This window comes from Chroicocephalus ridibundus, chromosome 1 (genome assembly GCF_963924245.1).
Source record: "Chroicocephalus ridibundus chromosome 1, bChrRid1.1, whole genome shotgun sequence".
Classification (NCBI taxonomy): domain Eukaryota; kingdom Metazoa; phylum Chordata; class Aves; order Charadriiformes; family Laridae; genus Chroicocephalus; species Chroicocephalus ridibundus.
In genome coordinates, this window is record NC_086284.1 from 46,533,602 (window position 1) to 46,546,493 (window position 12,892).

Genomic DNA, 12,892 nt, shown 5'->3' on the forward strand with positions numbered 1-12,892 from the left:
AAGATTTTGAAAAAAAAAAAGACTTTCCAATTACAAAGTGCTGCTAAAATGTTTCAGAGAATCAAAATTGCTAGGTACTTTCAAAATCTTCACCTAGATTATAGCAAAACTATCTTTCCAACTTGATGAACTAGAGGAATAACTCATTCAGTTCAGGAACTCTGGAATAAGGAAAATCTTCTGGTATAGCACTGCCAATGGTTAAAATAATGTACATAGTTACATGATGACAGAGTCTCCCTTTCCTAGTCCAGTACTTTTAAACCTACTAGACAGGTTTAGATGAGCTGAGCCAGAAGTACTTCTTAGTTAAGTGCTTCCTAGGTCCAGCAATGTTCCCATAATGGGGTGAGATATGTGAACGCACCAGGACCTGTTTTCCGCAAAAGGAAACCTTTTCTACACAGCCTAGGATCTGTGCTGTGCTCCAAATGTACGTGATTTTGGTAACTGGAGACAAAGATCAGGGGGCACGTTGGAGTATGCTCCCATACACATATTTAAATGTAGGCCACTAACTCAGGCAACTTTAATAGCTAGAACTGGCTTGTAAAGCAATTTTACAAGCTAGAAATCAGCTTGTCAAAGTTTAGAAACAGAGGGTTACCAATGCTCGTGAAGGTCAAATTTTGTACTCCTACATACAAAATCAAATAGCTGACAGAAAACGAAAGAAGGGAAAATAGTAGGAAAAACAGTGAAAACAAAGTTTTGTTGCCATAGTAATTCATACTTCTCAGGTGTCATTTAGCATGTGCTCCATCCCAATCTTCATTTTTTAGATACCACTGTAATACCAGCGGTCACTGTTCCAATTAAGAAAATAAATTTAGAATGAAATAGAGCACCACATATGTTCCAGAGAACTTTAGTATCATGTAACTCTTACTAAACGCTGCTCAAGTGAAAATAGAAAAACAAAGCTGCAGAAATTACCATGTAATCAAACAGTTAGTTAGCAGCGGAGTATTTATATTCCCAGGACATGGGCAAGATGGACATAAGGAGTGAAATCTAGCCTTGCTGACATAGCACCTAAAGAAACAATTCTAAAAGCAATGTCCTAACTCCCCTTATCATCAAAGGTGAGAAAGGCAAGCCACTGAAGGCCTCCAAAGGAGATGCTACATTTCAAAGTGCAGATCATCAGACCATATTTTTCTAGGTCAATAGCAACATAGATTTGTTGACTTTTGACTGAATGGTTCTTTATGATTCTGGGCTTGTTTGGTTAAAGAAGACACATTGAATGCCTCAATAAACTCAGATCTCTTCACTCTGCTTAAATCATGATGAGCTTCAAAACTTTCGCAACTCTTGATTTGAAGGTCCAAGAGATTTTAAGCTTACCCAACTGAATTACATTAATGGACAGATTTCCAACATACCCTAAAATATCAAATAACCTTGCCTTTACATGTCTATTTCCAACATATGAATGTTACATAAAAGCACAGAAGTTTGTGGACTGTCTGTATCTCATCTATTAGAACTAAATAGGGATAACAGGTAAAATGTAAATACCTGAATAAATGCCAAATCAAATTATAAATATCTAGTGGTAAGGGAGAAATGACTTTACAATGAAAGCAGATCACCTTCCCTCAGAAGTAGAGAAGACTCCTTGCCTGTGGATAATAACACCACAACTAGATTAATTTAGTTACAGGCAGCAAACAAAGCCTAAAATGGGTAGACAATTTCAGATATCAGGTATTTTTGAGATATCTCTACAATACTATAGTTCTGGCCTGCAGACTACTGGGTCTGTTCTGTGCAGCTTCATTCCATTCTGTTCCAGGATTTGGCAATTTAGGTTCTGCAGAGGCAAAGTATCAAGCTTTTCAGCCTTCTTCAGATAATTTGCAGCATTTCAGTTCAAATGCTTAGGTTTAAAAGTTGGAACAACAGTCCACTCTAATTTAAGAAAGTAGTAATTTCTTCCTTGATATCTTGAGGAATGTTGCCATTAGATCACAGACTACGGAATATGAGAAATCAGAAAGCTGTGCATTCTGTATGAAAATGCTTCAACTTGAGCACTGTTTTAATATTGATTTAGAGAGGGGCAGGAGAACTGAGAAGGTAACACTGGCCACCAGCAGCCTACTGGGCTCCCAGAGCTACCACAGTTGAGTTTCTCGTACATATTGACTTTATGACTTACCTTATAACATCTGACACCTTTACAATACTTAGGACAGTTGTGAGTGCGCTAGAATTTATTTATTTTATCGTTTAGTATAGTTACCTTAATAACAGATGTCTCAACTCTGGATGGAGGACTCTGCACTTGTGCTGCCGCTGCCATGTTGGCGATGGTACTAAGGTGATTCATCTGGCTCATTGCCATCGTGACAGACGCTGGAGGTAGGCTCACAGGAATTAACGGGTGGGGCATCATCATAAAAGGAAGTTCCAATCCTGGTGGAGGAAAAAAAATAGGGAAATAGGTTTTTTAAAACACTAATTGTCTATTTTATTATTTTTTTTCTCCTGATGGACGATATACAAGCGATGGGTGACAAGATGGTTCACACTGCAGGACAAAGAAGCTGTACGTCAGTTCAGTCCAGGATATGCATGGGTAAATCACTAGCAACCATGGAGAGTTTCTAGCCACAAGGAGAGGCTATTAGACCTCTTAGTTTGTTCAGATCAGTGTAATGTATGATATCATTGCTAAGCAATGGCTGTTTATTATCTTCTTTAATATATGCTGTAAGGTGCCTTAGCAATGCATTATTATGCCACTGATGCACAGGTTAGCAGTTATTTTAAGTATCAATTTTATTGCGTACATATTTGTTCTTTATTGTCTCCGCTTCCCCTGCTTAATGCTTTAAAGGAAGTATTCCAATATTCCCCACATCTTTGATTTTTCATCGCCTATTTATATAAACACAAAATAAAGACAGGAATTGGATAACTGCTGATGTTAGTGCTGAAAGATGTCAACCCGTACCATTTGGCAGAAGGTGGTTCTGTTGAAGAGGGTTGAGAGGATGGCTAACTGGAACATTATGCTGTCCAGGCAAGTTGGGGTGGTTAACAGAGGCCTGTGATCCTTGGGTGGGGGGAGACTGAAGTTTTTCTTTATCCCAAGAACCATCACTGCTGCCTGTGGGGAATGAATATATATTATTTGGATGAAGGAAGACTCCAAATTTTCAATGTCTGAATTTGCAAGCAAGGCCAGCAACCTAACCTGTTTTGCAAGTGGCAATTTTTTTTTTTTTAGTTATTTTTTTAGTATGTGGGTTGGGGGAACGACTTGTTTTTTCCACCCTCTGAAAAAGATATGTAAGGATAACTTTTTAAAGTTAAGAGTTAGAGCACAAACCTAAAAATATTATAGTTGTGCTCATTCACATTAAGTTTGTGTTTGATGCATACTTTACATATACTTTCGCCAATCTTAGCAAGTAAAACTATATATGGCATTTGTTTTATACGTGAGAGAATACTTTTGCCTGCAAAATGTCTAAAAAAAGAGTACTGCGTGTTATGTCAATTACAATTTAAACTACCTTCGTATTTCTTCTTATATTTGTGAATAAATAAACATTAGAGGAAGTAACTAAAAATTTACTTTAATGAGGGCACCGACATTCATGTATATACACTTGGCTGATGATTCTATTTTGTATATTCGATTTTTATTTCATATTATTAATTAAAATGTAAGGGATTATTAATCAATTCCTGCAGTCTTCTGGCAGTGGAATGGACTAACAGCAAGTAAGAATGTGGACAAATTAGTATTGAGATGAGCAATAATTCATACATTTGAGAAATACCCTTTTTCACTATTGCAGAACTCCTCATAAAAAAATACCCAGAAAATTAAACAGAAGGATACAACTAAAGGACAATACTAAAAATTCATACAATATTATTAATTTGTACATTTATCCATAATAAAAAGTTTAAAATCTTCCAATGTGATTACTTACACTATTCATGGTGCATATTTATGTAAATGCTGAGATTGAGTATATGTATGTTTATGCATACAAAGTAATCTATACACTCATTGTATGAGTTTATTTACCATATACAATCAATAAACAATGTTTGAATATATTAATAAATATGTATATATGCATGCGTTCTCAGCAGTATTAATATACACATCAGCAATATACGATTGCTTCCTTTTTAGTATAGGGCACAATTTCACCCTCCTGACTTTGAAAGTTTCTACTATTTGCATGGGAATCTCTCTTGATAAGGAGTTTAGGAGAACATTAGTCAAGACCTATTTAATCTATACTCAGTTTCTATTTAGCATCAGGGATTACAGAGAAGTGTATATTTCTGAATGTTTTTTTAATATACATCTTACTACTTAATGAACAACAGGACCTGAAAAACAACGTGACTAATATCACCTCTTCCTTACTTCAGTAGAAACGGGATTAGCACATTAGTCTTGGCACTTCTTAACAGTGTTTTCATGGTATGACACAAGCACAGAAGTTGGTAGAATTCCAATTTAATTTCTCTAGATCTATTAAAAACCTGATTGTAAAAGCTGCACAACATAGTTTATAATGAAAAATACGCCATTATTGCCATGATTTTCTTTCCCTAGTTACTTCATGAAGACAGTTAAGGCTCAATATAAATTCTAACTCATTAGCTCAATACTGTCTCAATCCCAGTGTAAATTGTTCAGAAGTAGGTAATGAAAATTCAGTCCAAACTCTCCCGCAATCAAACAAAGCAATTTTATGAAACAATGAAAAGAATCAATTATCTGAGATACTTTTATTATTTTGCAAGAAATTTTCGCAACCTTTACGCAGTCTACATAGTTGAGTGGTTAATACATTATTTGAATCTCATCACCTCTGATAAATGAACGTGTTTTCTTGTATTTTGAGAACTCAGAGACTCTCAAAAAACCATGAACCTACTTTCAAACACGTACGTAATTGAATGAGCTAAATCTTAGCTGGAAAAATAACTTTTTTTTCTTTTTAATTTTCTTTTTGCTAATTTTATGCTTTTTGCCACTGTGACATATGTGTTTCACTCATTCTGAATATTCATCCATTAAAAAATATGACCCTGGAAATGAGAGTTAAACACAAAAAGTGAGTTCACCTCACTTAATTTTAGCCAACATGTTGGTATTGATGCAGATGCAAATTCAATAAAGGCAGACAGGTAGTTCCAAATGCTCATTCATCCCATCTTTAGGGCATGTGTCCAAAAAATAGTAAAGCTTTTTTTTATGGTACTTAGGGCTTCGTTAAAAAACAGCCACTGAAAATCTGACTACACAATGTCAAGCCCTGAGCAAGAACAAGACCAATCTTAATCTCTGCATCCGTTAAGAAAAGCTGAAGAGAGAACTTTGTTCTGGAGGATCTTGTGGCAGAGCACATACTGCTTGTCCATCTTGCTCTAGTTTCATGCCCGATGTGGTGATCGGTCCTGCTGTGGTTAACGGGAAGGCAGGCAGCAAAATCCCCCTACGCTGGCTAGTTTAGAGCGAGTGTGATTGCACCGTGACTCAGAAGAAGTCAGCACTGCCTGGTGATCGGGTAATGCCCAAATGAAATGGAGAGGGAAATACCGCAAGAGACAAATGGAATGAATGGCCTCTGGGCATGCCTTCGTCTGTGCAGTAACTGCAGAAGAAGTTTTCACAAATGGCTTAGACTTAGATGGCTTAAGTAAGATGAATCTGGGCCAGAATGTCTTGGTTTTTTAGTTACAACCTCTCGTCTTCACAATACACTGAAAATTCTTTTTTGGACATATGTTTTTTGTTCTTTATAAAAAACAGAGATAGAAAAGGCTACGTTTGTAAAATGTATTTCAGACTTGGAGCAAAATTCTCTAATTTACGTGTGAAGTTCTAGTGTTCTTAACAAGGTCACTATTTTGCAAATCCTTTAAGCTTATTGTTCTGTACTTTCCCGTCAAAACATGATGACATCCATATGTTGTGTATATATATAGGAATACATATAATACGTAAATATATATTAGTAATTATACGAATATTTGTTAATGTTATGAGCAAGGAAAGATCTTTGCATTTTCTAGGGCTGGTGAATTCCCAGTAATAAGATATTTTCCCTATTTATTAGCAAGATCTTCTACAGTACAGTTAATTTCATGTTACACACCGATGTTCGATATGGAGATGCAGTTAATTCTGCTGTGACCCTTCCTAACCTGGTCACAGAATTTTGCACGGTCAGTCATAGATTGCCAATTATGGCACTGCTTATGTGGCTCAGAAATTAGAGCTTTTCTAAATCAGTACTCCCTCCTGCCTCAAAATTACAGTGTCTATTGTTTTAGAGTGATATTGAACCCAATAATAAATTGGAAGAGAGCAGACAAGCTTCAGAAAGCGAAGTATCGAGGCTCGCGTTTAGTCAGTGACAGATTCTTTAATACTTGTAGTCTGGCATCGTCTGTCAAGATTTGTTTACAAGGAAAATGATTCATAGACAGAATCCAATCCATAACATTAGAAACCACTTTCAAACTACAGGCTGTTGCACCCCTGAACACTTTCAGTGGACAGCCACAGATACAAATAGTCTTGGCCATTTGCTGTGTTTTTCTTATGTTAGTTAAGCGGAACAATTTTCCTCTTAGAGGAAACAGTTATTTTCATTAATGTCAAAGCGAAATAAGTGTTATTCCTCAGACACTACTCACCGTCTGCACAACTAAGTGCAAGCTACCAGTTCTGTCACTTTTTACATTTGATTTTGATTTAATGCGTACAGTGGTTTCAAAGAGTATTAAAAATCTGTTGCCTTCTTCCTCTTCACTTGTTGCCCTGCTGGAGGCTTATGTTTTTCCAGTTTCCATCAGTGGTTGTCAAGTCTTTGTAATAGGATTAAAAGCTTGGACACCTGATATCCCTGGGTGCTGCAGTTCACCCTCATAAAAGCTGTTTGCTTTAAATTGAGAGAAAATCAGTTTTTAGTGGCATAATTAATTAAATTATGCAAAGTGTTCCAGATTCAGCATAACACTTTCTGAAGCAGCAATTGGAAGCTCTACATTGCATTCAAACTGCATTTCAATTGATGCTGCACTAGGCTGACCATAGAGTAGCATTTTCAAGGCTTTCAAGCACAAGGGATCCAATTTTGAAATGCAGATGCTTAATGCTGAGTGCTCAAACCCCATACATGTGCACTTGAATAGGCAATTTGGTAGCCAACTAGGTATTTCATGTGTGATAGTACTGATAGTCAAGCACTCAAAAATTTGAAATTGAAGTTCCAAATGCAAGCACACATGCTTAAAAACTGGGCTCAGATTGTCTCACATTTACTCATCACAGGCAACCCCATGGAACAAAAATGACAATACATTTTCATAATTTAAAAGGCGGACTACAGAATTCAGTGTTTTCCCCATCACCGACATTCAGCACATATTTTCCACAATGTGAGTTACCTTCTCCCATAATCAGCGGTTACACAACAAACCATTATTTGTACACTGAAGTGGGTCTGTAAAAGCCTGATGCCTGGATTATTTGTATTCATTAGTAGCACAATTAGGTAGCTAAGGATGGTAATAATAAATGAAAACAATTCTGGACTGGAAGGTAATGCAGCCAAGAAAAAAGAAAATGAAGCAGAAAACTAGACTGTACGACGTCAGCAACACAAACTCTGATCTAAACGTACCAGATTCATATTTACAATCACATCTCTTACTGCTTACTCCTGTTCTTTTCTCATTCTCTCCTCAGTGAAATTCAGCTTGCCTAAATTTAGGTTCCCACAACATGAGCTGAGCAGTTTAGTTCCCCTGCTAGCCAACAAGTATCTAGCCAACAGGGTCTGGAGAACTGTGGACCTCCCTTTCTGAGAGACGGACCTATCTTCGGTCAGCTGAATTTGAATCTCCTGGGTCCAGGGACCACAGGGACCCTTCTCCCAGGCTCAATTGCTTAAACACACACCACCTGAGATGGCCAAAATAATTTGAGATGTGTCTTACAGGATTGGTGAGTACAACGCAGCACCTGTAGGAGACCCCATGGCTATCTGGAGATGGAGATCAGGCAGGATACTCGAGGCTATGTAAGCTAGTAGCACATTCTTGTGACTAGGCACCTAAACCAAACCTTTCTTAATTACAGGCGGATTTTAGAAATTAAAATTAGGCTATCTGCCAGGCCCTCAGGTCTTCCCCTTCTTTTCATGTGGAAAACTTGGATATTTTATGGCATCCCACAAAACACTTCAATCCTTTCTTTAGGCACGTGAATCCCAGCCCTGGCTCAGGAATGGTTTCAGGTACTATTACATACACAAGCAATATCACATGGCAAAAACACAAAAGCGAGCCTGAGCTTACACTAGCAACTCCAACCTACTTTTTTTTTTTTTCTTTTCATGTACTACTGATCTTCTTTCAGTCCCCTAATCTTGCTGTTATCTTCTGTGTTTGCTGAAACAATTTGTATCTCAGCAACAATTACCAAACAAAGCATCAGTATCAGCTGTGTTGGCTCATTTTTCTGAAGTGGACTATTCACTATCTGGGCTATTTATGTCCACTGGAAAATATGCATAATCAGTGTGCTAAAAGTTAGTAATCTTAGCATCCTGACAGTGAGGAAACCTCTTCATAAAACTATCCAAATCAAGTCCTGCTGCTTTAGACTTTAAACTGCTGTAAATTTGTCATTCCATGCTTGTATAATTCAGTCCCCTGAAATCAGCTGTAGTATTTACCGCCAATACATGAGTGTTGTGAGACTGTATAAAGGACAGACGTCTACACAAAAGGCACTTCCGTAAGACCTCTATGTTACTGCTGTATTATTACAAGCAAAAGCACTTTTGCCATATGTAAACCGTATCCATCTCATATTATCCATACTGGAAGAGAAAAAAGTATTACTACCTCTTCTGAGATCACAAAGTGATCCGGAGAGCAAGTACTATGACATGGGAAAATAATAAGTTTCCCAAGACTTCTCTTTGTATTCTGCTTTAGAAAAGGATTTCTAATTCCCCCCACCAAAAAAAAAGCCTTGCCTTGTTATTTTTATGGTTATATAATCACTCTTATGCTCTTAAATAGACCATAAGCAATGTGGCCTGATAATTGAAAGATTTTATAGTTTTCTCTAACAAAGTGGGCTTATGTAGTTCTGCTATTATCAAGACGGAGCGTAAAGAGGTATAGCAGCAAATTCTGCAAAAAAATAACCAAACAAGGACTATTCTTTGACAAACATTTCCCCACAGAAATATATAAAGGAGAAGCCAAGAGAACTTCTGAAATCGCATACGGTTTCTTTTTTGCAGACAACTAGCAATCTGAAAAATGAGTTTTAGCCTCAATCATGTTGACTTCTTCATTCACTCTCTTAATTTTATTGCATGGGGTTTTTCTTGGCAATGGCAGAGAGATGATAACTGCACTTTGCACTGTAAACCAGATTTGTAACCACTTTACTCACGCTTTCCATATTCATGTTCCGATAAATAAAATCTTTAGTACAAACTGTTAATTTAAAGAAATTAGATGGAATTCTATATGCTGAATAAACAGAGCATATACTTAACCATGAATCAGAAAATACTGAATTCATGTAAACTAGTAAGTGAAAGAATTTTGTTACAGTGACAACAAATCCCATGGAATATGTGTGTTATATTTTATACTAATCCTTCATTATTTCACCAAAAAGATTAACGGAGGAAAAGCTTTTTTAAAATTCCAATGAATAATGAAACCGTCCAACACAAGTGAATAAGAGTGTGCAACACAAGTGAAAGCTCAGCAACTCAGTTACAGGCTGTGTGACGTTTACCTAAAAATAGATTTTCCATTTGTCTCCTTTCACAAATACCTAACTTGTCCTCATTTCATAGATAATATACCGTTTATTTTTACGGTTGTAAGATACGATAATAGTGCAATTTAGACATGTAAGAGTAAATTTGTAACATTATCAAGAAATAAAAAATTAGATGCAGTTGTAGGCTCTGTATTCATGAAAATAATAATTCGACAACATTTTACTGTCAGGTACACCTGGGCAAATACGTTAACTTCAGAGCAGAAAGCTAGAATTACAGCTAGTGCCTTGATGTAGAATTTTTATAATATGAAGACTAATGATCTATCAGAAGTCAACCAAAATCAGCAGAAAACTACATTTTATCTCTCAGCATGATGAACATTACAAATTATTAAGTGAACATTTTGATTACACTTGTATGTGCTTGTTTATAAAAAAATACTGTTTAATAGATAATTAATATATTACTATATATTCTCATTGTATGTAATTGTGTATATGAATATGTTCTGTTTGCTTAAGGAACAGCTGGGACAGAATATGCCTGGCTAGGCAGTATATAACTTCATGTTTAGAACATTTTCTGGGAAATACGCATTTAAGTTGTTTTAGCATAAGATCCCCTGTTGCTTCTGCTTATAAAGAAAGAAGTTATCCCCATTCAATTTTTGCTAGAAATAATCAGTATAATAGGCTCCATATAATAGGCTTCATTTTTAGTACAGTGGAAACTAAAACAGACGGATCCAGAAAACTGTCTAAGGAGAAAGATACGGGTTTGAGCCTCTGAGTGACAGCATTGGGATTCAGGCCTAAGGTTTCCAGAAAATATGATTTTGGATGGGAGTTTGTGCTTAACATTGTGCTTACGCTGGTCTGATATAGGCAACACCTCAGTTGGTGAGGACCATGATTTTTGACCCTTACTACCTCTAGTCTGAGCTCTACAGCATCTAATTCTATATTAGCCATGCTTAAAAATAAAAAAAAAGCAAACCAAAGCAATACACCATATATCTACTAAGTTGTCTTCCCCATTTTCTTTACCTTTACTAAAGAATTATCTCGAATGACCCAGAAAGTTTTAAAAAATAATAACCTAATTACTCTCCCTTTAATTCAAAAAGAAAAATCCTGCAGATTTTCAGGGCACCTAAGTACAGCTGATAGTCCTGTAATAGAACAAACTAACAGACAAAAAAAAAAAGGTAGAAAATCCTCGGTAAATATACTGAAGTGCAAGAAGTATGCATAGATACAGTGCGTAAAGTGAGAATCCCCAGTTTCCTAATGTCTTATGTAAATAAAAAGACAGATATCATTAGTTTGACCACACTTGGCCCTGCCTGTTTCAGCTGTGCTAACAATACAGAAAAATAAGAGTTGCAAGATACATTGGACTTGAAGCATTGAAATTAAAAGCAAGAAGGCCTCTGTAAACTCACTTCCGTCTATTCAGAAAAAAGATCCACCAGGGATGAAACTGCAAAGCAGGCAGGTTGACATATTGCAGGTAATCGTGTTTACTGATGATTTTAAAAAATATATACTGCTGAACTAAAGAGACGTATTTCAATTTCCAGCACAAATGCTGTACAAACTCTTAACAGTACATGGGCTCTAAAAGGTTGCACACAGAATGCTTTCTTAAACATTACTCTTCAGATTTTTGCTTTTTTTTTAGTAATTTTCTTAGAAAACAAGGGTAAATTATCAAAAATCAGTCCTTATTAATAAATAGATTAATATCCAGTCTTAAGCAAATTTGATAGCAAGGTCTCATAGTAATTACGTCCCTATGCCCTCCGGGAAAATAACCACAAGTTGGCTGCATGAATCCCTGCCAGCTGCACCAAGTTTCAGACGTGCTCTCCGGAGCACACGGCTGTGTTTTCCCATTCAGGGAAAAGGAGGATCTGTGTTTGCCCGGATCTTGGCTTGATGTGCAGGCGTGGGGTTGGACGCACCCTGCTCCGGGAACAGAGGTTTCCGAATTGACGCCGTGTCTCTTGCACACTGGACTTCCCAAACCACGACACCGCTGCAGGAAAGCCAGAAGACTGCACGAGCTCTGAGGCTCTCATAGAGCCATTTCCTCCTCCTTTGGGAAGCAGGTGCTAACTCAAAGGTTCAGGAGGAATTGTCTTGCTCTTGAGTTGCCTGCACAGCTTTGATTTAGCTCTGTCATGGCCTAAATGAGAGATGTAGTCTACAATTTTGGGGTCTTATGTGGTTTTTTTTAAATTTGAAGCATGCAATAGACTCACACCTTGAAGGAATCCAGTGATAATAATTATAACAACAACAATTATTTTATATTTTACTATATTATTATATAATAATATAATAAGAATAATACGTATTTTAATATATTGCTATAGTTTGTTTAATTATATTAATAATGATAATAATATTTTAAATGCCCTTTTTCTAGCTTTTAGGTACACAACTTCACCACTTCATTGTTATTTGAACACATACATATGTATGTATCTGTTTGTACACCTCTACCTTCATGTCACACACACACACACACAAACCCCACATGTAAATGCATAAACGGTACGACAAATTGTCAGCTAGAAATTTACTGGAAAATACCCTCTTTTCACACACTTGGTTTTGTATATGGAGCATATATGTGTCAACCAACTCAAAATCCAGTATACTCAGCCTAGAGAACAAAATCATACTGTGAAACATGCTTCCTTCGTTGAAGTTAAACACATATAATATCTTGTGTTCGACGCAGACTAAGAATCATTATTACAGCTCAGCTGTTATTCAGTACTTAATTATACTACAGTAACTTCATTGTGCACTTAAGCCTTTAGATTTTTTCTGTATTTCCATGTCCCAAGACAGATGACTGTGCCATTCTGTTACTTAGAGAAGGAAATCTTATCTAAGAGTTCACGGATCCTGAGTCTTGTTTCTGGACCGCTGAAACTGTTCTTGAACATGATTTATTGTCTTCTCAGGGTGACGATGAAAAAAAATGACAACTAATGTGACTAGTAGTAGCAGTAGTAGTAATAATATGTGATACTTAGAGCAGGTGGACAGTCCTAGCCTCAA

The 12,892-nt window shown here is 36.5% G+C and overlaps 1 protein-coding gene across 6 annotated transcripts in view; it reads right to left on the reverse strand.

The window, feature by feature from the left end:
• The window catches only part of DACH1 (dachshund family transcription factor 1), a 364,758-nt gene that overhangs the window by 117,041 nt on the left and 234,825 nt on the right, over window positions 1-12,892 (reverse strand). For 3 of the 6 annotated variants that reach the window (XM_063335390.1, XM_063335382.1, XM_063335400.1), the window contains exons 4-5: window positions 2,966-3,121; window positions 2,252-2,424 (exon numbers count right to left, since the gene is read on the reverse strand). In XM_063335390.1, coding sequence (XP_063191460.1) covers window positions 2,252-2,424; window positions 2,966-3,121 — 329 coding nt within the window. The remainder of the gene's footprint in view (window positions 1-2,251; window positions 2,425-2,965; window positions 3,122-12,892) is intronic. The other 3 variants (XM_063335421.1, XM_063335431.1, XM_063335411.1) reach the window with 1 other exon arrangement.